General features: G+C 39.9%; 3 protein-coding genes across 4 annotated transcripts; 1 reads left to right on the top strand and 2 right to left on the bottom strand.

Moving 5' to 3' along the window:
• Nucleotides 1–18: 18 nt before the first annotated feature.
• On the top strand, nt 19–8,090 carry LOC111334158 (uncharacterized). The gene is made up of 9 exons (XM_088737772.1): nt 19–93; nt 446–466; nt 1,512–1,581; nt 2,639–2,718; nt 3,676–3,707; nt 4,426–4,602; nt 4,925–5,692; nt 6,123–6,456; nt 6,958–8,090. The coding sequence occupies exons 1-9, from the start codon at nt 68–70 to the stop codon at nt 7,520–7,522; spliced, it is 2,073 nt and encodes a 690-aa protein (XP_088593898.1). The 5' UTR covers nt 19–67; the 3' UTR covers nt 7,523–8,090.
• A 753-nt stretch (nt 8,091–8,843) lies between these two features.
• LOC111334139 (dynein light chain Tctex-type 5-like) lies at nt 8,844–12,279 on the bottom strand. Of its 2 annotated transcripts, none has more exons than XM_088737780.1 (2): nt 12,078–12,279; nt 8,844–10,148 (listed from the first exon to the last, which is right to left on the bottom strand). In XM_088737780.1, the coding sequence occupies exon 2, from the start codon at nt 9,865–9,867 to the stop codon at nt 9,325–9,327; it is 543 nt and encodes a 180-aa protein (XP_088593906.1). In that variant the 5' UTR covers nt 9,868–10,148; nt 12,078–12,279; the 3' UTR covers nt 8,844–9,324. The 2 variants fall into 2 exon arrangements, with proteins under 2 accessions (XP_088593906.1, XP_088593905.1); XM_088737779.1 differs by having other exon boundaries at nt 8,844–10,051.
• Nucleotides 12,280–13,938: 1,659 nt separating this feature from the next.
• On the bottom strand, nt 13,939–22,670 carry LOC111334135 (ammonium transporter Rh type B-B). The gene is made up of 9 exons (XM_022939825.2): nt 22,468–22,670; nt 20,314–20,509; nt 19,061–19,356; nt 18,237–18,415; nt 17,561–17,698; nt 17,000–17,136; nt 16,457–16,638; nt 15,712–15,785; nt 13,939–15,349 (listed from the first exon to the last, which is right to left on the bottom strand). The coding sequence occupies exons 1-9, from the start codon at nt 22,634–22,636 to the stop codon at nt 15,311–15,313; spliced, it is 1,410 nt and encodes a 469-aa protein (XP_022795560.2). The 5' UTR covers nt 22,637–22,670; the 3' UTR covers nt 13,939–15,310.
• Nucleotides 22,671–25,521: the final 2,851 nt, after the last annotated feature.

Below are 25,521 nucleotides of genomic sequence, written 5' to 3'. Positions count from 1 at the left end.
TCACATGACTCTTCGCGCTATCTAAGGTAACCGTTTTGTGGGAAGAAAGATCGCGGGAGTTTTAAAGATGGAGGTCGCTACTGCTGCCGAGAGGTATGTTGAGTATACAATCAACTGAGCGTTATTTTTCGCTGCTCTAGAAAGTATCAATAAGTCACAAATCGCATTTTTTAACACTGGACTCGTTAAAATCGATCGATGGCTGGCTGCAAAATGATTATGCTTGTCACAAATCGCATCAATCGAGGACTCAAACTTAGGTTCGAAGTCGAAGTTTCCTTCGATTTCTCTCCGTTCCTATTGTACATTTTTAAGTTGGTTTGATTTAGATCTCATGAAATTCCCAGAATTTATACGGATATTTTAACACTGACTATGAATTTGTACGACCTGCGTATCTGCAAATCGTTTGATCACACTCACAGCCATTCTCTTTATCTTGTAGGAGGGCCAATGGATTTTGCAGGTAATCTTCATAGCATTTTTTTGATAAAATCCAATTATGTCTTTCCTCTATAAATTCTCCATACTGTTGTTCATTATACATTTCCTAAGTTGCTAATGAGGAGAATTTTTTTTAACAATCAAGAGCTTCTTTAGTCGGTGATCATTTCTTTTATTCCCGTGACCTTGTTAAATGAATCAGGGATGACACGGTACAGAGAAACTCTAAAATGATGAGAAACAGAGAAAACTGAGAAAATGTAAAATGATGATAATGGCAGATGCTCTTTACCTAGATTTTTACTTAATAGGAATGCTATGGAATTAAAATTTTGGAGAAATTAAAGCTTTTGATCATCGCACAAATTGTTCAAGTGGTTGGTCATGTATCGCATTTTTGAATTGACATTCTGATCTATCACAGGAAATAGAAGTATGCATATAAACAATTTTATTCTTGACAGCTTAATCCATGCACCTTTTTATGCTCTGTTCCCACTGACTGCTGTCATTTCTCCTTCCTTTCCATAACTTTTAGGTTGGTTTGTGTAGATGTTGATGGGGAATTGTCAATTATACTGAATCATTCATATTTGCAAAACTTAACATTTGATTCAGATGAATTTACTTTAAGCTTGCAGTCTAATTAGTTTATTAGCTTTGCCGACAGGCAGGGACACTGCAACAGCTTGCGCCAATTACTGCGGGCCCATTAAACCCACCCATCCCACCCAGGGGAGGACATCCACCACAAAGTAATCTCGTGCGTGGGAAATTAACGTCTCCTACCCCTAACCCTGCAGGAGACGGGGCCTACGGTTTACTCGTCCATATCCGAGAAGACTAGAATATCTATCCATTTCTTGATATTATAGAAAGGTAGCAAATTCAATCCATGAGTATTGGTCCCGCCGGGGCTCAAACCCTTGACCTCCCACACAACACAATCCGGCGCTCTAACCAATTGAGCTAACCAGGACACAGTTTGTGCCACAATTAGTTTCTTGTCTTGGAAACTGTGAGAGTGATATACATAATTATTTCTTTGGTTCAAAATTATTTGTCAGGTATTACATACGTGGAGAATGCAGGGAGGGAGATAAATGTAGATTTTCACATGACAGCAAAGATGTCCCTGTAAGTATATATATCACTATTGGATAATTAACTCTGAATTTAACAACTGTTGTGCCTGATAGGTTAGATCCATAGATGAATTCAAACTGCTTTATATGGTTTTCCATTTATGTATTGTTTATATGCTGGGTTACTTTTCGCATCTAAGAGTATAATAGACACTTCACTAAAATAAAAACAACAACAACAGCAATCTACATAGACTTAACTTACCATGGATTTCTGAAGCCTGGAAGCAGGCTTTTACATTAAGCTATAATCTCCTCAGAAGCTTGGTTCAATTTACATTCATAACTGGCCATGAATATGTCATGGCCGTGCCATGAATATGTCATGGCCGTGCCATGAATGTGTCAGAAACCCACAGGAAAGAGAACACAATCTTTTCAAACCAGATTGGGGAATTCCTTTATGAAGTGGTAGAGGCCAACTGAGAACTTCTCCAGGTTTTTCGTGCTTTCTGAGAGAGAGACCAAAAATATCATCCAATGTCAAAATACAAAACATACTGGTAAGCATTCTCAAAAAAGAAGATTAAATGAATTAATGTTCATAAGATAATCACAAAGGTGAAAAGTAAGAGGTAAAAAAAAATATGTAAGATGTAAAATGCTCTCATTCTTTTCGTCCCTTTCCATTGATACACTAGTTGCTTTTTTTTTGTTTTCTCTTGCTGTATTGTATTGTTTGTAATTAGATTTTCATAGAAGTGCAGGCCCAGACTAACATTGGCTACCCTCAGTTCAGGGGAATATTAAAAACATAATTCAAAAAGCAAAGTATACTAAAAGATTGTTGTTTTGTCGTGGAAGGAAACCAGGCCAGAACCTACAATCACAATTCCGACTAGAAACTACTGGGCCACTGTTTGTACCACAATTAGTCCTCTGACAATATCTTTTTCGAATGACCACAAACAATGAGCTCTTTCACCTTGATTGTTACACAGGGATGCTTCTGGTTATAGTAGCTTCCAGTCATCTTTGAGCCAAAAAAAGTTTAATCACAGTTCGGGTCATTTTATGGGTAGGACTCAAAATACTTTCTTCCCTCTAAGGTTTGTCACTATTATCAGGAAGGACGCTGCTTATTTGGAAAAGATTGTTGGTACAATCACCCAGATGAACAACTTTTAATGTGAGTCAGTATAAACCAAATGTCTGTAGATATGAATGCAGTGTGATTATCTTCTTTAACCCTTGAGCTCTCAGAAGTGATTAACATGTTACTTCTCCCCATACTATACATACTTTATGCAGTAAAAAGGTAAAGAGAAAATTAAACTTATCAAGAAGTTGTCACCAAATTCTCATAACAAATTTACAAGGAAACATGTTGTAGCTAGAGGGGAGAATAAAAAATCAGTTCTTGGGAGTTTGAGGGTTAAAAGTTGAATTTTACAGGGAGTTGCGGAGGCCTAAAAGTTGGCACATTGAGCTATGGGTTGACGAGGGGGGCAAACTATGTTGTGTTCTTATTTTACTGTCCCAGATTTTTTCTCCACTCAGTGGTATAATTAGATACTAACAACTGTCAGGGAAGCATGTCAAAATACTGGGGGGTGTAACCTTCTAGGAACCAGCATCTCCCCCAGGGGAAGAAGCTTTACCTGTAGTTGCATTGTGCTACAGAAACTGGAATAAGCTGTGCTTGTAGACTTGGTGCTAGCTTACAATGCAGGCCTCCTATCAGGGGGTATTGACATTGTAAAGTTGCGATTGTTCATCCAACCAGCCATTTTTTATTGAGAGTTGCGGTGGAGAGGGGGGGAATAATCACTGCCCCACTCTCTCCCCTCTCTTTCTTCTTGACCTTTGCTCAACCCCTTGGTACAAATTTATTTATCTGCTGCTGTAAAAATCAAATATGGCAGCTATGATTTTTACCATGAGAACATTGTTCAATCACATGCCAAACTTCTGCCTGCTCTCCAGGCTAAATTAGTGCTCTGCAAACGAACTAATTGAACCATGATCTTTCTTTCAACAAACAAATTAGGATATTGCCACCAAATTATAGAAGGTTCAGGGAAATTTATTATGGACCATTGTTGATCATCATCTATTTAATTTATTTTTCATTTTTTGTTTAAAGGCCTACTGTTTATCCAGCTATGGCTGTTATTGGTGAGTGAATGATACCATGTCTAGATTCACCCAAATTAAAAGATAATTTACCCCCTGGGAACTCAAATCATCTGATTACAGTGATGTCTTCTATGACCTTTGTTAAATGCACAACCTTATTTCAAGGGCCTCTCTTCTTTCCACCCATTGGAAAGTGGAAATTTCGGAATGAAAAATGAGGCAAGAAGTGTTCATATCACTATGTATTGTAACAGTTCCATATAGATTTCTTTATAGATTGCATTGTATCATCCCGTATAAAGCATTTTAAGTGGTAGAGGCCAACTGAGAACTTCTCTAGGTTTTTCGTGCTTTCTGAGAGAGAGAGACCAAAAATATCATCCAATGTCAAAATACAAAACATACTGGTAAGCATTCTCAAAGAAGAAGATTAATTGAAATAATGTTCATAAGATAATCACAAAGGTGAAAAGTAAGAGGTAAAAAAATATGTAAGATGTAAAATGCTCTCATTCTTTTCGTTGCGTTCCATTTTTATGCACTATTTGCTTTTTTTGTTTGTTTGTTTGTTTTCTCTTGCTGTATTGTATTGTTTGTAATTAGATTTTCGTAGAAGGGCAGGCCCAGAATAACATTGGCTACCCTCAGTTCAGGGTTGTTCCATACAGATTTCTTTGTAGATTGCATTGTATCATCCCATCTAAAGCATTTTAAACATTACAGAATTTTCAGTCTAACTGAATGATTCTTCCGTCAGAAATGGGCGCCGTTGGAGCAGGAAGCAATCTTAACCTGCTGTTAGCTGCTGCTGTTGCTGGAGCACAAACAGATGATGATGATGATGATGACAGCAGCAGTGATGGTGACCATGGGCGTGACCCTCTGACCTTAGACGAAGCTATGGAACTGTGGAACTGGCACAAAACGAGACAAGGTCAGGGGTCGATTACTGGAGTCGGGATGACCCTATCAACATTTTTCCTTATGATAAAATTAATTGAACACCTGTTTTGATTGGTTCTGAGAAATGTCTATTGAAAGACGGATGCATAGAGTATATCACCATCGATAATATTTTGTTTTTTTTTTTTATTATTATTATTATTATTTAAAGCCAGACCGGTGTCCTGCGTTATAGAACGACTTTTAAGACGTTAAAACATGCCCAGGTGATAGTGTAGGTCCCTCTCTCTCCTCACTTACAAGGAAACCCGACCACACCCAGTTTTTAGTCAGTATCTTTATATTCGTTTCAGCCCGTGAACAATCAAGTGAAGCCAAGCAAACAGAGGAAGACAGTGATGAATCCAGTAACGACTCCGACGCGTCCATTTGCTTAGAGAAACACATCCACGAGTTCTTTCACGAACTCAGAAACCATGACTTAAGTTCATGGGAAACTGAAACGGTGTATAAGCTCATCTCTAATCTGGCTGAATTGTCCATCAAAGAATTTGACGAGTATAACATCGCATTGAGCTTAATCTTGGGGGAAACTGTTCGTCATTGGCGCCCATCTGCCAGCGGTACTGCAGAATTGTTCTTGAAGATATGTGAGAAGGACGACACAGATCTTTCTAGTTTAGTTCTTACGCTGTGTAACGCGCCAGTTAGAGTCAAATTTCTGGAGAGCCACATAGCATGTATTTTGACGGTCGCGCAAAAGACTTTCACCAAGGAGTGGTCTGCGGAAGCTGTGGGGAAACTTCTTCAAGTTGTCGAAGATAATGGGTTTAATATCGACGCTACAGAGGTTTTTCATCGTATGGGGAGAGAGCTCGCAGACCCTGAGGCATTAGGGAAGCTTGTTCGGGAATATCTCCTAGCTACGGGAGAAAAAGATTCTTTCAAATGTAGATGTAAGACGGCTGAGTGTGAATGCACAGTTACAGTGGACGAAGGTGTCGCTTATATCGTTTTCGCAGGACTAGAGAGGAAGATGAATTGGGACGACGAAAAGAAATTAGCGTTCTTCAGGACTGCCACAGATACGTTATGGGCACCTGATGTTTTGAGCGAATTAGGTAACCTCATTGATTTTATATGTGGCTCTAAGGCGGTGCAACTAGCCTGTTGGCAGGTCTTCGTTATTTGAGCTGTGGGGCGCGCTTGTCATTTGTCACTTTACTCTGCGGCTAGTTTCCTTCCATGATTTCGCACTTTTGTTTGCGCTTGTTTTGATTGGTGATCACATCGACACGTTTTGACTGACTTGCCTTTTGTTCAAAACCTGCTCCTAAATATGCCCTCTTTTGGGGATAATGGACTGAAATGTCTGCTGTTTACTACGGATTGTTTTGTGAATTTGCACATACTGTAATGTCGTCTTCAAGTTGTTTCAATTTTTTGACAGTCATATATCTTGTTCTGAAGCAAAACGATCCTCACAAAAAGGCACGCAATTTCATTACACGCAGTGTTTCTAACAATTTTCGTTTCCACCTTCTCTTAAAGGTGAACTTTTCAATATCAAGGATCCCATGAACGTTTGCCAACCTCGAGTTGACAAACGCCTCAACTGGAATGCGAAGGAGTTTGTGAAGGCTGAAGAGCGCGCTGTTGTAGAGAGACCTCAAACGAAACCAAACAACCAAGGAAAATATCAGTGCAAAGGAGCAAAATGCTCTAACCAGCCCAAGAAAGGCTGCGAATTTGAAATGTGTGGACGGTGTTGTAAAAAGATCGCCGAGCCATGTTCCGTCCACGACGATGCGTTTAGTGTATTCGAGCGCCCAGTTTTCGAACAGAATTTAAGCTTCTACAGGATTGAACCCAAAGTTTTCTTCAGGTTTGTATATAAAGGAATTAGTAGTTCATTTGTAAAGTTGTGCAATACCAAAACAACAACAACATTGACTTTATTTTTTAAAATGAAAGAAATAAAGGCTTTTATTTGAAAACTCAAAAATTCTCAAAAAACCGGATACAAAACTTAAACCAATCACGACTTTCCCGCATTTCGCGTGGTTTTCTTTTTTACCTTGAGCTCTCATTGGTTCCTTGTGAGATCCTTCTTTGTTCTGATTGGCTATTGTTTCTTAGCCCTTGGTTTTGACCTAGATCAAAATCTTCTCCAACTTGCGACACAAGCATAGTGAAGATAGATAACAAAAGATTTCCTGATAACTTAGAGGTTTTAAAAAATGAGCAAGTGCAACGTTTTTAACGTACTGACTTCCTCCTCCAGCCTCGCGCGATTACTTGTGGGGCTCACAAATGATCAGGAGTTTATTTCATTCGACGGGGAAATTTCCTTTTATTAAAATTTTATTTTGTTGAATATGTTTAGTTCCAGGGACGATTTGGATGATGTCAGCGGTACTCCTACACCATTTCGAAGCGTGACATTCGGTTCAGAATTTTCTGTGCGGGACGATGACATCATAAAAGCCGTGGACTTATGCAAGGACAATTTACTGGTACTAGAGCTTGGATCCTCAAACACAGGGACTGGGGTATGGTTGTCAGATGCAGCCGTGCACCACATTGCCAGCAACTGTCCCAATCTGCGCAAACTCCGTTTGGAGTCCGTCACGGGGGCTACCGATGCCGCGGTCATTGATATCATGTACAGGTGCCCGCTGCTGGAAGAACTAGAAGTCAGCGGTCATGATCGCAGCTCGGGGTCTCTGACGGATGAATGTATTAAGCGCTTGTTTGACTTGAGTGTGTTGCCAAACTTGAAGGGCTTAATCATCACTGATCAAATGCGCGTGCACCATGATGTGGTATACCGACTGCGCAGGCGTCGACCCAAGCTGAAAATCATCGCTGGCGAAACCGACAGCGACAGCATGGCGCACTCCATGGTGCTAGGAATGATGGGGATGTTCTATGGAGACGGGCTATATTGATTGGTTCTCTCTAGGCTGAGGTTTAAGTACGATGGCTCCGCCCACGAAAGAACTGAACGAGATTTTCCAGTAAATCAAGAATTTGTCAGAGCCCTGGATTAGTGATCCCAAAAAGCCAAAGTTGTTACCAGATGCTATGTTTGATTTGAAAAGCCTGGGCTAATTTTAGCCAATGAGAGGCACCTTTACGTGACTTTTTTCATCAGTGCTGTTTGAAGTACAGTTTGATGTTTAGAATTATGTTGGAGTAACAAAAGGAGAATATTAATTGAATCAAAAGAAAACTTTAAAATCAGTGTTTACTATGTTGAACCTGTAAATTATGATTAATAAATAACGGACGTGTGTCAAGAGTTCAAATAATTATAAATTCATTATTTAATTATTATGTTTAATATTATAGAAGAGTGACTTTGATTATTACTATTGGCTCAGTTTAATTCAATTTAGCGCACATTTGTCGTGGAGAACTTTACGACATCAACGTAAGGAATTTTGTCTCCACAGTATTGTGATAGTGTTGTATATTTGTGTTCTGGCTGGCCTGGACAATAAAATGTTAACCCTACCCCATACTGTTCTGTATCAAGAGAATATAAACTGCCACTATTCATTTCCTGAGGTGCTGACAAGGAGAATTTGTTTAACAATCAACAGGTTGTTTATTTGATCATTTCCTTTATTCTCGTGACCTTAATGGGTGATTTAGTAGGGATGATATTGTAAGGAGAAATTTGATTCTAGTAACTCTTCGGGATTAAATAATTATGCTCGTTTAAGAGTCCTGCTGAGGGTATTACAAGGAACTTAAAAAATAAGTCGATTGAAGTACCAAGATGTAGAGATTGATACAAAGCTTTAGAATTGCATTTAAAAGGTTCATAGGACCAGTCAGCCTTGGAAAGAGTGCTTTGCACTGTCTTGGAAGGGAGGGGATATACACCTGATAACGTTCACAGGACCTGTTCCGCCCATTTTCCAGTTATTGTCAATTCTTTCTTTATTTGTGTTAAAACGGGTGCCCCATGGGTATCATTACAGAAGTTTACTATCTAGAGCCCCTTTCTTGGTTGGAAACTGGAACAATCTGTGAAATGTGGTCGGTAGTTTTATGAGGCAACCGTGGTGGTGATGGAGGGTAGAGAAATTTCACACAGGGAGGGGTGGTTGATGTACTTTTGCACCACAGGACTTCACAATCTTTGCCGTTCTTCCCTTCTGCTAGTGACACCTGACTATACAGTCTTATCAGAGGAAACAGTAGAAGTGTAGTTTTCTTACAGTGTGGTGATTCTCCGACAGTGCAGGACCAAAAATCACACCATTTGACCAGTGTTACTTTACTCTCAGTGTAAATTCCTTGCAATCAATCGACTTTTCGCGAACAAAATCTTTCTCTGTTAGCGACCTGACAAATCGCTTGATAAAAAAGACATTTTACGAGTAATTGTATATAAATGAAAACACTGATTCAAAGGGGTTTGTTTCTCAATAAAGAAGATAAATTTCAATAGCTATTCAGTACAAAATGAGATCTAAATGAACACTTTAAATCATCTCCATGGACAAATCGCAATGTAGGAGTAAATGAAAATCTCGAAATTATGGAAGTTGTACTGGTAATCAAGTAAAATGTTCATAAAACTCTGAAACGAATTTTTACTTACAATCATTATAGCGATGTCGTGTCTGTACCGTGTTTCAAGTAATAAGCAGTTTTATTTTCGTTTGAATCAAACGATTCAAAGACAAAAATAATGTTTTTGTATCCTAAAGTTAACGTTCAGTTTCTTCTTTCCGCTCTATTCTTGATAGACTCCATAGACTACCGCTACAGCGAATATTTCAGAATTTGTAAACACTGCGTCTACCCAGGAATCGTTTTTTTCGTCCCACAGAAAGCGGCTAGCAATTCTAACGTCTTGCCCTTTTATCTGCCCAATGCTCACACTAGAAACGATCTTGAAGCGAGTGAATCCCAGAAGCTTGACTCTCTCGCATATTGTATGAGAAAGAGATTTGCTCAAAGTACGGCATTTGATAGCATCATACTTCACACCCTTCAACGAAGACGACAGCGTTTCGTCTAGGATTTCCTTCACTTCACTCATATGAAATCGCTTGTCCGGTTCCATCTTGAAGGTGTTTTCGTAGTTGACTTTCTGATGAAGAGTGTGCAATTGGCTCGGTACAATGTTAGGGATGGAAACAATGCTGGATCCACGGTCTCGTTGAACTGGAAACCCGACCTCGAACAAACTTGAACGTCTCGCTTTGTGTGCCGAAGCCGCGGGCTTCTCCGGACCGCTGTCCGTTTCTTGAGTAGAATCTTCTTTTCCAGACATCAAAGCTCCGCCTATGGTAACACAAGCTTTAAATTGAAGTGCACAGCTCCTTTGAAACAAGTCGAATTTAGTTCAAAGTACTTTTTATCTCCTTCTTGACGATTTCGTTTCTGTCGCCGATGTTAGACACGTGACCTCAAAGACGCGTCATCATTCGGTTAGTTCCCATGCTTCTAGCCGGGTCCTAGCGAGAGACGAGGCAATTATACTAAAACTGAAGTAGTGTTTTCATAAACGGATAAGGCTTTACTAGTAGTGGATACCCTGGGGATTCTTGATACCTAATTCAGGAAGGGAAGAGCTACAATTATTTCAGAGAAATTAAAACAGAAAAATCCATGTCAATTCGAAGAGGACACCGTGGAAGGGGCCTGTCTACCCCTTAGGGTTCAAACCTAAAACGAGGGTCTCGATGAATCATTTGGCTTAAAAAGGCCAAAAAAATTAGCTGCTAGGCGCAAAATTTGACAAATTTTAACCCATCGTCGTAAAAAAATTTATCCGTGAAAACAATTTCTGGTGACAAACATGGAATGATATCAATCATTAGCCGTAATAAATATTAATTGGCCAAAGTTTTAACAGTAAAAGGCACCGTAAACGCCATCACTCCATTGGCTTCTTGTAGTAAAGGCTCCTGCCTTTAATTATGTACAAGGCGGGCCTTGAGCTGAATTGAATACTGAAAACCCACCATTTAGGGAGCATTTATTATTCATCACCTGGGGTTTGGAGGATTTGAGGGGTCATATGACTTTTCGGGGTAAAACTGAGGGGGGGACTGTAGAAAATTGGTTGCCGATGAAGGAGGCAGAGCTTTTTTTGGCGGGGGGGGATCAGGTATAATTAATTGTGACCGGCTCGACCCCCAGAGGGGATAAATGATGACCGGTCCCTTAAATATTTTTTCATTTTACAGGACTCGTAAAGAGAGATAGCGATAAAGGATCTTATCACGTGGCACTGGCTTCCAACCTTGTTGACCGAAACCTTCTAAGCTGTCAAAAATGGCTTTTAATTGAAATAATCCATTTACGAACATGGCTTTTTTAAATAGTTTGTTTTTCTGCCAATGTTTCCGCCCAGAGCATGAAGGACCACCTTCGCATCACTTCAGAAAATTAATGTATCTTGAATAAAATATTCTTCCTTTTTACATGTAAAGTACATTCCTTCACAGAGCCTCATTTTAAGCCAGCGAGTGGAAAAGATGTCTCACCGGAGACAATTGGACTGAGCAACAAGAACTGAAGACAAAGTTTAAAGAATAACGGTAAATAAAACGGATATTGCTGCTTCTGACAACACTTCAATATGGCCACACATGCACACGAAAGGATACACGGAGAAAAATGCTCTTGAGAACGCATGTAGGATTGATAATAATTGAGGAAAAGGAGTTTGGAGAAAGGCAACGAATTGAACCTATCAATTATGACTTAAAATTGATTCTCTGAACACCTACTTTGATACTTTCTCGTGCGACGGAACGGATGAAGTGTATCTTGCTATTTATATTGTAAATACAGGATTTGAGCTTAATCCACGACACGAAACACTCAACACTTGTGACAACTGATCTAAAATATGCCTAAACGTTTGTCCTCCGAAGTAAATTTGTTTTTGAATAAACAAAGTCTAGACTACTGTGCTGAAATGTAAGTGAATTAACGGTTAAAGAAAAATAATTTTGTCAGCCCCCGGGCTAAGAAGTAAAGAAGTCTTCAAAATTAGGTAAATATTTCTCTTTCAAGCAAGCAAAGTTCAGGTTGTTATGATGTTGGCTGCTGAGATCGGAAAACTCTCGAAGTAATCAAGGTAGTGATTGCAAAACGCCATAGAAAACGTAAAGGAATCGTTGAGATTTCGTCATCAAATGCTGGTCGGTTTATCGTCGGCATGCATTGGTCATAAAATCGCGAGAAGTGGACAGAAATAGGCACAGAGCGTACCATTACTACGGGTCGATGTTAAGCGAGTTTGTAGGCGCCAAGAAAATGTCCATCAGGACGGACTTTAAAATGTATTGCTAGTGAATTGATTTTTGCGGCGTACGAATCTACTGGCGTATGGGAGAAGACGCGAATAATTTGCAAGTTGCGACAAATTTTGTATTTCAGACATTCACTCAGTGTTTGTAAAGTGTTTACAGTGAGATCACAAATGGGGGTGTGTACGATTCAAAGCATTCTTCAAGCAGATGAACTAACCTGCGGTAAGCAGCAATTGAAAATCAGCAGCTCACTGAGGTGAAAACGGAAAACAAAACATTCATTATTCACTTTGCAAACGAGCTGTTCCAATGTAGAATTGGACAAGAATTATCTTAGGTGTCTTCGTCGTCGTTGACTGTCCCACCTTTATAGTTTTTGTTTTCGTTTCTGCTTTGCGTGTGACCTCTGGCCTCTGTCGTACGTCGTCACGGTTTGGAATCTGAGAACCCTTGTGATAATACCGCCGTCGCCGTAAGTTGCTCGTAAACAATGTGTCACGCAAATGCGAATAGTCCAAATGACTCCTTGTAGTAATGATTCGAGGAAGACGTAGCACCGATGCCGATTTTGCGTTTCTTCGTAGTTTATGTAAAATTAGCTCAAGCAAAATGAGATATCGTCAAAGTTTTCACACTGCAGCAAAGAAATTTCCTAACTTAAACCCCTCCTCAACCTCACCCACGAGATTCTCAATTGGATAAACTTGAAGGCAAATAACAAACCTGTATTATATTACATTCAGTTATCAAAGGCTGGAAATATGAATCAAAACAGCTAATCAAGAACAGGGCACCATTCAGTGACGAACGCTCTCTGACCCTTTACACCCTAACATCAGTGTGCATATTCTCCATACTGTTCTCTATGCATTTCCTAAGGCACGGACAAGAAGAATTTGTTTAACAATCAAGGGCTTCTTTAGTTGGTTATCATTTCCTTTATTCTCAAGACCTTAATGTTTGATATTAGGGGTGATATTGTAAGGAGAAATTAGATGCTGATTACTTTTGGAGGTTAAAGGGTTAAAGAGAGAAGTAAGGCTACCGCCGTTGAAGAAAACCATGGATCCGATGAACGATATAATTGAAGGAAAGATGAGATTTTTCCCCCAAAAAAAATTGCTTTAGGCTGTTCTCATCCTGAAACCGAACTTAAAGGCTTGCTATATTTCAGAATGTTCCTGCGCAAATGGCACGTTCTTTCTCGTTGAAAAGTCCCTTTTCCATGTCCTTTCCGTAACCTGTTTACAGCTGCACTTTCCACCCCCCCCACCCCCACCCCCACGTTTCAAAATGATCTGCATGGATCAATTTTATCTTTTTTATCTTTTCTAGTTTAGGGTCAGGGTTGTAAGCAGGCGCCCTGATAGATTAAAACATGTAACGAAAATGGCTCAGATTACCTTTGTCAGTACTAGTGATTACCGATAAATACAAAACAACCTGATATTCCCCCCTTTCTACCAATAAGACGCTATTGTAGGATTTGTGCCCCTCCCTCCTCCATAACCACCACCGGAAATTCCTGCCTAGGTTCTTAAACAAAGGCTTGCAATTTACATTTAGCGTGCAAAGTAAAGTCTGTTTACGAGTTTAGTGGCCCATTAGGCCGGTGCTTAACTCCGGTTTATGTAACATGAAGCGACTAGGAGAATTTCTACTCCCCCCTGGATGGGATGCTAGTCCATCGGAGAGTTACCCCCAGCATTAAATTGCCGGTACCCATTTATACACCTGGGTGAAGAGAGGCACTGTGAGAGCAAAGTGTCTTGCCTAAGAACACAACACAATGTCCCGGCCGGGGCTCGAACCCGGACCACTCGATCCGGAGTCGAGCGCACTAACCATCAGACCACCGCGCCTCCACATTTAGCGTGCATACTATGCACTGTATTACGAGAAATTTTAGTTTCATCCGCAACCGTTGTTTGAACTCGTCCCGTAACACACAGACAGCATGTTTCGTGAGGCAAACAGCAAGGAGGGTGGGGAGGGGACTGACAAGACCAAACAACGGCTGAGGAGGAGTCTAGAATTCCCCTTGGCGGCGTATTGAGCGACTACATACAATGGTAACGTAATTTTTACAAAATCAGTTTTATTTCCTTTGATCCAAGACTAATAAACAATACAAGCTTTTGGTCCATACGCGATGAAGTCAGAGAAACTTCAGTTAATCTCTAGACAGTTATCTTTGTAATTCATGATAATTGTTTTTGTTACGAAAACTTAAAAGGAATTTTACTTTTCTTTCATGCATTTTCAACGTTCTCTTGTAATCACATTTTAATCAAATTTGATTGGGATATTTACAAGCAATTTACTTTTCTTTCATGCCTCTTAAACATTTTCTTGTAATCACATTTTAATCGAATTTTCCTGCAGGGGTCGACACTAACGGTAGCCCACTAGCCACAGGCAAGTAGAAATTCAGTATAAGCTGATGGTTTTCGGTTTCCACTAGCCAGTTTGGTTAGTTAATGAACTGTCATTGTCGTAGCATCCAAGATGTCACCAGTCACTTGGCTAGTACGTTGAAAAGTTAGTGTCGAGCCCTGATTCCCGCCTCTTTGAAGGGAAAAGCGCCCTAGGAACGAGGTAGCATTCTTTGATTACAGAAACCTAACGAGAATTTTACTTTTCTTTCATGCATGCATTCTTTCATGACGTCGTATCGGACGACTATATACAACAATCACGTAATTTTTGTAAAATCAGTCTTATTTCCTTTGATTTCAACACTAATAAACTATACAAGTTTTTGATTACGAAAACCTAATAAGCATTTTACTTTTCTCCATGCATTTTCAACGTTCTCTTGTAATCACAGTCACGTAGTTTTTGCAAAATCAGTCTTATTTCCTTTGATTTCAAGACTGATGAACTATACAAGCTTTTTTCAATAACTCTGATTGGCGGAAACATAATAAACATTCTACTATTCTTTCATGCATTTTCAACGTTCCCTTGTTATCACATTTTAATCAAATTTGATTGGGATATTTAAAGATGGCTTGAGATGCATATTTCCGTAAACTAAAGAGCTGATTCCTACCTATACCATTCACTTACTACTTTGCGGGCTTAAGTATTAATCTACCATCGCGTCGGAGCTACCTAAATACGGAGAAACTCGAGTTAACACTGTCTATAGAGGAATTGGGATCGTCCTTCACGATTTTCACTAAAGCAACACAGCGGCCAAACGTCTGCGCATGCGCTAACGTCCACGTGGGGCGACATCGTGTTTCAAGGCTGTCAAAGCCAAGGTAATTTATAGGATTTAAAGACAATCCCACAAGGTAGAAAGTCGAGGTGTTTGAAAAAGTTTTGTAAAAAAGCTAAAAAAAAATTGCAAAGCAACAGATTAGCTGCGATCTTGGATCTTGGGGGTCGCGGATGCAACAAAACATCCACGAGTGAAAACTGGTACAGATTCGTTCTTTTTTGTTATACTTTAGCTACTGGTCCAACATCGCTATCTGGGATCTGAAAAAAAAAAAAACAAAAGCGAGAAATTCGAAAATATTGCCATATCATCCCGGTCGAAAGAGTGGCCCCAAATCTTATTTTATAAGTACAATCTCGGTCCCATAGATGTCGTTTCCTGATCCATTATGAGCGGGAAATGAAGACCTTAGTTCCCGCCACAAGTGGAGTGAGGGATCACCTGACCCTTGTTTCCCTCCGTAAGGAGCAAGGGGGACGTCTTATCTAGACAGAATTTTTGCTTCATGGGCAAAGAACTCTAAAGAACTGTACTTGCGCCTTGCGCAAAACGATTTCGAAAAGAGTCTGGGTCGAGCTTCCTTTCGATATCACCCACTACCGTATTCATTTACTCGTCTTACCTCCCAGTAATCATCATCGTCATACATTTGTTCCTGAGTTGGTGTGTCACAGAACGACCTCTTCACAATAAAACCTAAATGGTGAGAACGATTTTGTTTTTTATTACGATGTAATTGTCAGTATCATTCGATGCATTTTCTTCTCTTTTAATTGTCGGCTTAGGGAAACTACGTGACCTCACAAATAATGGTTTGCGCTTGCTCAACTGTATGTTTTACTGATGGGTAGAAGTGTTTTGGCTTGTTAATGAAACATGGAAAATTACCTCTTTAAGACGTGGAAGAGAGATATAAAACGAAAATCACCACGAAACGCACACTCCCTTATCGATTGATAGAACAATCATTGAACTAGGTCATAGTAAAATATCATGATTGGTCAGTATCTTGCAGCTCACGAAATTTGTTAAACCTTGTCCAATAAATTCTAATAGTTTCTATTTTTGTTTTGTAAAATGTAAAAGATTCTTTTTTTTCACTGTCTGCAATTTAATTGAAGGGGGAAGGAAAAAAGTTGAAACTCCTATTACAAATAGGTCTTTGTATTCTTATAAGCCCTAACTGTTCATTTTGAACCTACACTGGGGAGCTAATTCCTTCATTCATGATTCAAGATATATATTGATGTAATGAAGTGTCAGAGAGAAGGAGCACTTAAAAAACGCTGGTGTTTCGTTTCCTTCGTGTAACATAGCTAAAACTTATCCAATTATCATTCCTTGTAACGATATAATAGTTCCATTACCAGTTACCATTCCACCTATGATAGCAACGGCAAGCGTAACCAAGAGACCAGCGACCTGGTAGCCAGCTTGGACTGAGGCTGTGCGTTGATCTCCCACATTAAACTTGACACCCATATCCCTCAGCTCCAAGTATTCACTCGAGTTCATCTTTGGCGCACGCGCACTCCACACACTGAATAGACTAAAAATTTGAAAAATAAATGTATTAGCACTCATGCTCTCCACATTGTTCTCTTTACATTTCTTATGTTACTGACGAGTGATCAATATCTTCATTCTCGTGGCCTTCACATTTGGTTCAAGGGACATACTGTTCGGAGAAATAAAGTGCGCGCGCTTTTAAAAAAAAACATTTCTCGTAAAGATGCACAATAGACTTCTATGGATCACCTTAAAGTAATCAAAGTCCACCACGAAGCTTTTCTCTATTGCGCATGGCCGACAAGGAGAGGAGGCACCTCTTGGGTCATGCGCAGCCAACCTGAGGCTCTATGGTTCAGCATACTTAACGTTGAAATGTTCAAAATTCTTATATAACGTACCCTTCGTATCCGTATGTCTGAGCATCAGCACCAGCGGCCACAATGGCGCCGGCAATGCCACCAAAGATTCCCGGCATTCCATGCAAGTTGTTCACACCGCAGGTGTCATGGATTTTAGTGAAACTCATCAGCAATGGCTAGAGATTGAATACCAGATAAAGATATTTGACATGGAACAAGTTTATCCCATAACAATCCATTATCAGTATGGATATTCTCCTTATTGTTTGCCATACTTTTTTCATGACACCCACGAGGAGAATTTGTTTAACATTGTGTTAAGGGCTTCTTTAGTTGGCGATTATTTCTCTAAATATTAAATCTGAAGGAAATTCGGGTTAGTATGGAATGATGTCAAAAATCAAAAACATTGCGTCACCCCCTGCAGAAAGAACTGTAAGAACGTCGATAAGTAAGAGTACATTGTTTTCTTTGTAGTTTTTTATTTGTGGGATTTCCTTGTGATTTTTGTGATTTGCACAAACCGTTGGCGCGTTTTGACCTTCTAAAAACGTCCAACCATGATCAAGAAGTATCATACCACAAGTTGTTTTTACTTACACTCACGTAGACGTATCCCACAGTGCTTAGTGCTCCGGCTAAGGAACCAATCAGAAGAGCTCCAAAAGGATTGATTGCCATGTTGGATGCTGTTCCCACGGCAACTCCGCCAGCCAGTGTTGCGTTTTGAACATGAACCTTAAACGTAAAAGGCAGCTGTGATTGGATTCGGTGCTAATGCAGAAAAATTTTCAACTGAGTGTCGAAAGTAATCAGGGTTTGCTTTGGTTTAGCTTTACTACGCTCTGTTATTGGTCCAGAAAACTCGCACCACTCTCTCAACCAATCAGATGCAAACTAAGACCAATTACGGCTTGGTCTGGTCGCCAGCGTTTTCCCGCGCTTTAGGCAATTTGGCAGGTTTTGTTTTGAGTTCCCATTGGCTCTTAAAAGTATTCTTTGTTACCCTGATTCGCCGCTGTAATTACTTTGGGTTTGGCTTTAAGGGCTTTTAATTTCAACTACAGACAGTGATCGCATTTTTCCCGCAAAAAGATTGACACATTTTCTTGAAATACTTATCGACAGAACACTCGCCAGTGATGAGTCATGTTAGTTTGTGTTTTTCAAGTCTCCTGTATATTTTATCTAAATATTTACGCAATTGTCTACAGCCAAAAGAAGAATCAAAAGGAATTTTCACGTTCCTGAATCAAAAGTGCAACAGTTTCCTCACCATGCTAAGCCTCCATTTTCCTCCACCTCTATGAAAGACGGGAGACAAAACGAACGTGGTAACGCAAGCAGCAGTCAGGGAGAAATACGTGTTGATGATGGAACGTTGCTGAGCGACGTAATCCGGAGGCAGCAAAGCAGCGTTGAAACTAGGCCAAAACAACCAAAGGAAAACAGTACCTGGGAAAAATAAATGTATCAGAATATATGATGTAGAAATATATTTGGATCAGAATATATGATGTAGATATATATTTGGTTATTGAAGCTTCAGAACGATTGTGGGAGCTGTGACACAATCTAAAATTTATGATTTGAAAATTATGTCCCTTACGATGATGGCAAAAACGGTGATGTAAAGTTCTGTTTTTCTTCTTATTGAAGTATAAAGATCGGAATCGCAAACTCGCCCATACTTCGATGTTATTGAAAACAACTTTCTTCTTTTTCTTTCATATATGGTAAGTCTCACTTCAAGCTGGTCTTCATGATAATGCCACACACATGGTTCCCCCAAACGTTTGGGGAGCCTTGCGTGACATACCATTGTGCGGCTGCGAAGGAGACTAATCGTATACAGCATGCCAGACTAACCAGGTATCTGTCTTGGGTCGTCACGCATTTCGTTTGTATAAACATTGCGTTACTTTTTTAAGACTAACAAGAAAACACATCACCAATCTTTCACGCACTCCCGTGACTCTAAAATCTCGAAATGTTGGGGATCAGTTTTAACACTGATTAGTATCGAGGCACACGGACGCAGCTGTACTAATACGCCAGTGAAAATGCGAATGAAAACACTAGACAACCTCAAAATCTTACCAATCATGGCAAAAATATCTGATTGATAGACGGATCCTTCTTTTGGATTGTCCAACGAATCCTTACTGTACAACACGCGTGACAAAGCCAAGCCGAAATACGCGCCAAAGGTGTGAATGACTATGGACCCTCCTGCGTCTGCATACTTCAGATATTTGACAGCAATCAAATTGTTGATCCCGTAGAATACCACTTCCAAGATACCGATGACCAGCAGTTGCAGACGGCTCACTTTCCCCAAGACCGCTCCGAAAGTGATAAGGACTGCAGCAGCAGCAAACTCTGCTCCTATTAGACTGCGTGGAAATCAGAGAAATAGAAGACATGAGTCTGTATTACTGTTCTCAATATCAGAACAGTCGAATAAGCAGGAATAAGTCGTCAGATGAAATAATTTGTTTCATGATCAAAACATAACAAAACCAAGATGGCCGCTACAGGAAAAAAGAGTAGTGAAGTCCGCGGTCCCCGGCGGCAGAACCACAAATGGCGGGAAAACGCGTCATATTTGAACAAATTCTTCTTTAACAGTAGCTACACTTCCTTCGAGACTAAACTGTAGAAATGCTATACAGGCGAGGCGAAGGTTCTGTCTAGCAGCGAGACGAGCAAAGATATTGTTTAAATATAGGAAAGAAAATTTTGTTCCCGTGCAAAGCTTAACCCTTAATTTTAAAATTGGTCTTTTCACAATTTACGGTCATTGTTAATTACTGTCAAAACTACAACCAAAGTCACGGTTAACGACGAATTAAACACCTCTTTCTCTTTCTCTTTTCACAGAGAATTATTGTGGAAAATCACGGCTTACGGCTACTACTGAAATCACGATTTACGAGAAAAAAGCAAGCCATTTCACGTTTCTCGGGAAAAAAATTGGCCAAACGCGAATCATGAAATGACCCTTTACTACCCTCGCCCTTGAGAGTGACTTTACTGTAGCATCTAATTTCTCCTTACAATGTTACGCTGGACCGAACATTAAGATCATCGGAATAAAGGAAATGATCGTCAACTAAAGAAGCTCTCGATTGTTAAACAAATTCTCCTTGTCAGCGCCTTGAAAAATGTATAGAAAACAGTATGGAGAATATTTATACTGATGTAAAGGTGTAAAGGAGCCGTTACTTAAACAATGGGCTCCTACTCCCCATCAAGATTTCAGCCCCCATATATTGCCTTGATATTTTTTCTCAGAAGCTACGATTTACCAATAGCTGGAAAGCGTGAAAGATGAAGATTTCGTTACTTACGTTTGCATGCTAACTTTGATTTTATCGTTTCCGTCCAAGTAAATCTGATTGAATAAACCATTTATAATTGTACTCCACTGAGCGACGAGGGCAGCAATAAAGAAATTGTACCCAACAGAGCCATAACCATACTTCTTCAGGAAGGTCATCAGAAAACCAAAACCGATATAGATCATAACATGGACATCTTGGAACACTGTGGAAGAAAACAGAAGTTAAGTTATATTTCTCAACAGGCTTCTATATATGTGGCTTCTTTGGATTGTATGTTTAGAGATTTAACCTGGGGTCGGAGGATTTTGACTGTGTGATGACAACACTTTTCTTGCCCCCCCCCCCCCCCCCCCCATGTGTCAAATGTGGTGCTGCAGATGCTGGTCGCTCTTCGGGGTTAAAAGGTTAATTGTGAAACTGTGGTGCTGTTAAAAGATAATTTGGTTTTATTAACTGAGTTGATAATGTAAATTAGCCACTGTAAAGAGTTTCAAAGCTGACGTTTAGAGTGTTAGCCTTTTGTCAGAGCGAGGTTTTGGGTTTGCAACTGATATATTGAAGTGTGCGTTTCCTTGATCGATCACAGACCTATTAATCATTGCGTTGAGTAGCTGTATGGGGAGTTCAAGACACCAACATCGCAATGAAGAAAATGTCGATTGAAGAATAAGATTTCATTACTCGCAAGCATTTCGCGATCAACTTGATTTTATACCGACCCTAAAAGCGCCAAAACTCCCCTTCAATATAGAACGTGAAAGCAGCGTCGAAATGGGAAAGCGAAAAAACCTTTCGGTCGAGGTTCCTGTTCTAGGATTACGTAAAATTTAGTGATCTCACATTGCCATATTTTGCTCATGAAAGTTATAAATGTTCAAAGCTTTGAAACGAGTGTGATGCGCTATGGTTTTGCTCATTTAACCTTCTAACTACCTGCAGTGACTAAAACACAGTTTCTCCTCGCAATATCAATACAACATCTTACACACAAGTGACGAGAATTGAGAAAAATATCAATTTGGGGATTATTGGTCGATCCAATACCGAATTCTCCCAACTGGCAGATCTTGGGAAGGAGAGGGTTAAAAAAAAATATGTATATCATGGCTTATTACGACGCGTCGGGGTTTTTGCCCAGTCTTTTTACTTTAGGGATTTTCCCGAAATGGACTTTACTAAATGAATCAATATATTTAATATGTCATGAGATTAACGTGGGCTGTTACTACGGTCGTGACCCAACCAGAGATCTCATGACGACGGCAAGTTAAATGGAACGAGATGGCATTTTTTTGGATTCTGTTGTTTCCTTCCTAGAAATTTTCATGAGCAGAGAAGAAACATTTTGTGCTAGAACGACGGTCAAGTTTATATGTAGTTAATCGATGATCTTCACGAGACGTGACGAAGAGACACAGACCTCAAGCCGGCCGGATCTTTCTAGAGAAAGTCACGTCGCCTTATTTTTTCCAAATAGATTACCCAACCGAATCCACTTTAGTGCTCTCTAATTTTCTTAAATAGCTTCCTTTTTGCGCTCTTTTCAGTTTCTTTGCTCTACCACGATTTCGTACCGATTTTAGGCAATTTCACTATACTCGAGTTTTAGCCTCTTTGTTTAAGTGTCACGGCTACAGTGATTTTAGGAGACATGTGACACTGAAATACAACGTCTCCATACTACATTCCATGTAAATGAATTTTGTGACCCGGTTCCAGCGATAAACTTTTTAACTGATGAATTTGTGATGTCCTTGCCCTTTGTGACGCTTTTTAATCAAAAAATTGAAATCGTTTTTGAGTCAGAACTTTTTGAAAACAACTTCAAAACGTTAAGAAAGATGTTTTTTTGTCTTGTCACTAGTGTGGGGCAAATAAAAAATTCTGAATCCCCTGATGAGAAATTGAACCGTAAAAGTAACACTTAAAAACGTGTTTTTAAGCGTAAAAAAGTTTTGTCTAGATTCAGCTGCATTCCCAGATCAAATCAACGGAAAAAATGAAAGAAAGACATTTCTGAGCGAAAACGTTTTTTCGTTGTTAAACTTCTGTTTACGCTGGATCGTCTAAGATCTACTGACTGATGCATGATGTCTGAAGTCAAGAAATTGCCGGTTTTTTCTTCAAGTCACGAGAAAAATAAGTGAAAATCGCACTTACATGGATAGTAGATGGGAACATCGTCCTTCTTAGGTCCTTCAGAAGTAAAGTTAGAGGTGCTGTGTTTAATAGACGGAGTAGCATCGTCGCCATACTTTACCAGAAGGGAGAACGATATCAGAAGCAATAGTTGGAAGAGACCACTGATGAGGGAAAATTTGAAGCCCATTTTAGCTCCTGGCGGACAGCTCTGTTCTGCAGGACTAGGAAGGATAAACTGATTGAGGGGCACAACATTGGGTAGGTCTAACTTAAATCTGTACAAAGTTTATTTGTTTTTTCGTGTAGTCATTCGGTTTCCGAACAAGGGGTTATTAGACGCTATTATCCCCTCAGGCATAAAACACGTGAAAAACTTTTGTTCGTCAGCCGTGGTTTCATCTCATTGTTCTTAGGACAGGGAGGATTCAGAGCTAAGAATAGCCTTGGAGCAGAGGCTTTTTTCCTCACAAAAGTTTTAGGGGTGTAGAAAAAAGTTATTGGTATTATTCGTTTTTTCTTTCACAAATTTTCAGTCATCCTCTGAGCGCTGAAAATTGGACTCAGCTGGAAATCCTTGTTAACCTTTGACTTTGGATAAATATAAAGCATGTAACACATACCTTAGCAAACCTGTTTGATGTACTATACGACATGATGGACTTTGAACTCAGATCCAAGTTGAACTCTAGCAAGTACTGCCCAGTTCAGGAGCGTGACTCTCAACTAGTTGATCATCAAGTTACTCAGAGTTGAATATCGGTGGGTTGAATTGTCTAAGTTTGAAAATGTTTCATATAAGAGAAGTTTTTCAAACAGGAAGTGTGCAGGTCTCTTCGGCTGAACTTTCCACACCGACTGAAGCACTCGTGTGCCTTATGGTAAATTAGGATAACCTTTGCTTAAACGTGACGGCGCTCGAATGAATGTTAGAGTCCGATCTCAAGATCACGCCAGGGTTCTTGTTTTGATGTGTGTGCGATTCGTCTCGAGATCATAATATCTTCTAATTTCCAAAATAAGTTTATTGATTCTCTTCAAAACTTCCATTTCCTTCTTTGGTATAATTTTGGTAACATCTCCATGTGTTTATGTGCTAGAGCAAACACGTCATTCACAGTCCTGTGATAAAAATCTTTGATAAGATACTGTCCCTCGAATCATGTGTAAGTTTCTAATTAAACGACATCTTGAATTAATCCGGGCCACATAAATCCTTGACTATGTTTTTCTCACATTACTGAGCTAATCCCTAATTAAGCAGGTTGAGTCATTCATGTAAATGTTAGAGCATTTTCTATCGAGTTTCGAAAATAGTCCGGGATTTCCTTGTTTTTGTTTACTTCACTCTGTGACTGTTTCAGAAAACTCTAACCACTGTCGCAACCAATCAGATGCAAAACTACAACTACTCGGTCAGCCGCGTTTTCCCGCGTTTTCCCGTGCTTTCCGCAGTTTGGTTGTTTTTACTTTGAGTTCTCACTGGCTCTTTAAGATATTTTCCTTTCTTCTGATTGGCAGTTGTGATTACTTGGTTTTGTTTGTACGATACTCGCAAAGCGCTCTAGTGAAACTTAAATGACGTTGTGTTTACCCAGTTACTCAGCTAGCTTTAGACGTGGCAACCTGGCTCCCGTTGTTCGAAGGATGGGTAACGCTATACACTGAATAAATCTCTATCCGGTGGATAGCGCCGTACGTTTAAATAACACTTATCCGCTGGATAGCGATTTACCTGTTGGATAGCGTTACCCGCTCTTTGAACAACCGGGCCCTGATGGTGAAAAACTTAGCCCTGTCCTGAGCTTAGAAGATCTTTTGTGATAGAACACGTCCCTCTTATTATAAAGTCCATAGTGTCAAGTTTAAACTGAACTACAGCGCATGTAAAAGGGACCAAGGGGGTAAGGGGGGAAGGGTATTGCCACTGTGTATGAAAACCCTCACTTTAGATACCCAGGTGAATTCCTCGTCTGGTGAGTACCCCCCCCCCCCAGCTCTTACCCAAACATCATTCCTCTGCATGACTATGGTGTATGAGCCAAAGAGCGGAACGCTCTTCACCTCTCCTCTGTCATGGGATGTTTCATGTGACGTTTCTGCTTCTCATGTGATAGAGTCCCTGCCTGAATTTTAATATGGTCACGAATGTCTGTCAATAAGTAAATATTTGAAAACGTTAAATATAGTGACCTTTTAATTAGCGTTTTCCTATGTGTTTACATCCTCGGAGACCCAGGGGCAGTGAGTCGATTTCAAGTTGAGGGCAGAAGAGCCCCTGGGGACATTGTCTTTCAAGACTAGTTCCAAACGGTCGCAGTCATTCTGGCATCTGATTGGTGCCAGAAAATCTTTGTGTTTTTCTGCCCAATCAGAGGGAAGTGTCGTTTGGAGTCCTTTCGTGTGTTTTAACACGCACATATATAACAAGCTCTGTTGCTCGCTATGTTTGCCTCGGCCGTGCGACGAAGCTTTGCGCGAGGGGAAAAGTTTCAGTCTCAGCACACAATGTAAGAGAAATCGATCAGATTGTCTGCGAAATCTTACCGGAAATTATACTGAATACTTTCGCAGGTATTACAAGAGAACGAGTTTAAAAGTTTGCGAGGTTCGTTTTAAAACATAATAGTTGCAGGCATTGATATGTCGCATTAAACGTTAGATGAGATGTAAGCTTAAATATTTTTAGATTTTTTGTACAATTTGTTGTGACTGAAACTTTTCCAAGGCCGTGAAGTTATTTCGTCGCACGGGCCACGCAGGTATGTCAAGCAACTGGCGCTTACGTAGCTTTCTGTGCGCGCCAAATTTTAATCGTTGCTTTGTAGTAAAGTCTTTACAATATGGCCAAACTTGCAGAGAACGTTAAGTACGTGGACGACCTCCAGCAAGCGCTTAAAGAAAGCTTAGCTGTGTTTCCGGTTAGCTAATTAAAATCTGAATAAAAACTAATCATCGAGAACATCGTGGAAAGGAGATATGTTTTCGGACAGTTACCGAAGGGGTTTGAAGAAAGTTAATCTTTCAACTGCTGCATTGAGTGTTCAAATTCTTGAGCTCGAAAGGCCACGGATC

Source organism: Stylophora pistillata, chromosome 11 (assembly GCF_964205215.1).
Source record: "Stylophora pistillata chromosome 11, jaStyPist1.2, whole genome shotgun sequence".
In the NCBI taxonomy this organism is placed as follows: Eukaryota; Metazoa; Cnidaria; class Anthozoa; order Scleractinia; family Pocilloporidae; genus Stylophora; species Stylophora pistillata.
This window is presented reverse-complemented; position numbering and strand designations above follow the sequence as displayed.

Coding starts and splice junctions, on each gene's coding strand:
- LOC111334139 (XM_088737780.1), bottom strand. CDS start 9,867: ATGTCTGGAAAAGAAGATTCTACTCAAGAAACGGACAGCGGTCCGGAG.
- LOC111334158 (XM_088737772.1), top strand. CDS start 68: ATGGAGGTCGCTACTGCTGCCGAGAG. Junction 2,719..3,675: donor CCAGATGAACAACTTTTAAT/GTGAGTCAGTAT, acceptor TTTTGTTTAAAG/GCCTACTGTTTATCCAGCTA. Junction 5,693..6,122: donor TGATGTTTTGAGCGAATTAG/GTAACCTCATTG, acceptor CTTCTCTTAAAG/GTGAACTTTTCAATATCAAG.
- LOC111334135 (XM_022939825.2), bottom strand. CDS start 22,636: ATGGGCTTCAAATTTTCCCTCATCAGTGGTCTCTTCCAACTATTGCTT. Junction 20,510..22,467: donor TGTTCCCATCTACTATCCAT/GTAAGTGCGATT, acceptor TTTCTTCCACAG/TGTTCCAAGATGTCCATGTT. Junction 17,699..18,236: donor GAAAATGGAGGCTTAGCATG/GTGAGGAAACTG, acceptor TTTACGTTTAAG/GTTCATGTTCAAAACGCAAC.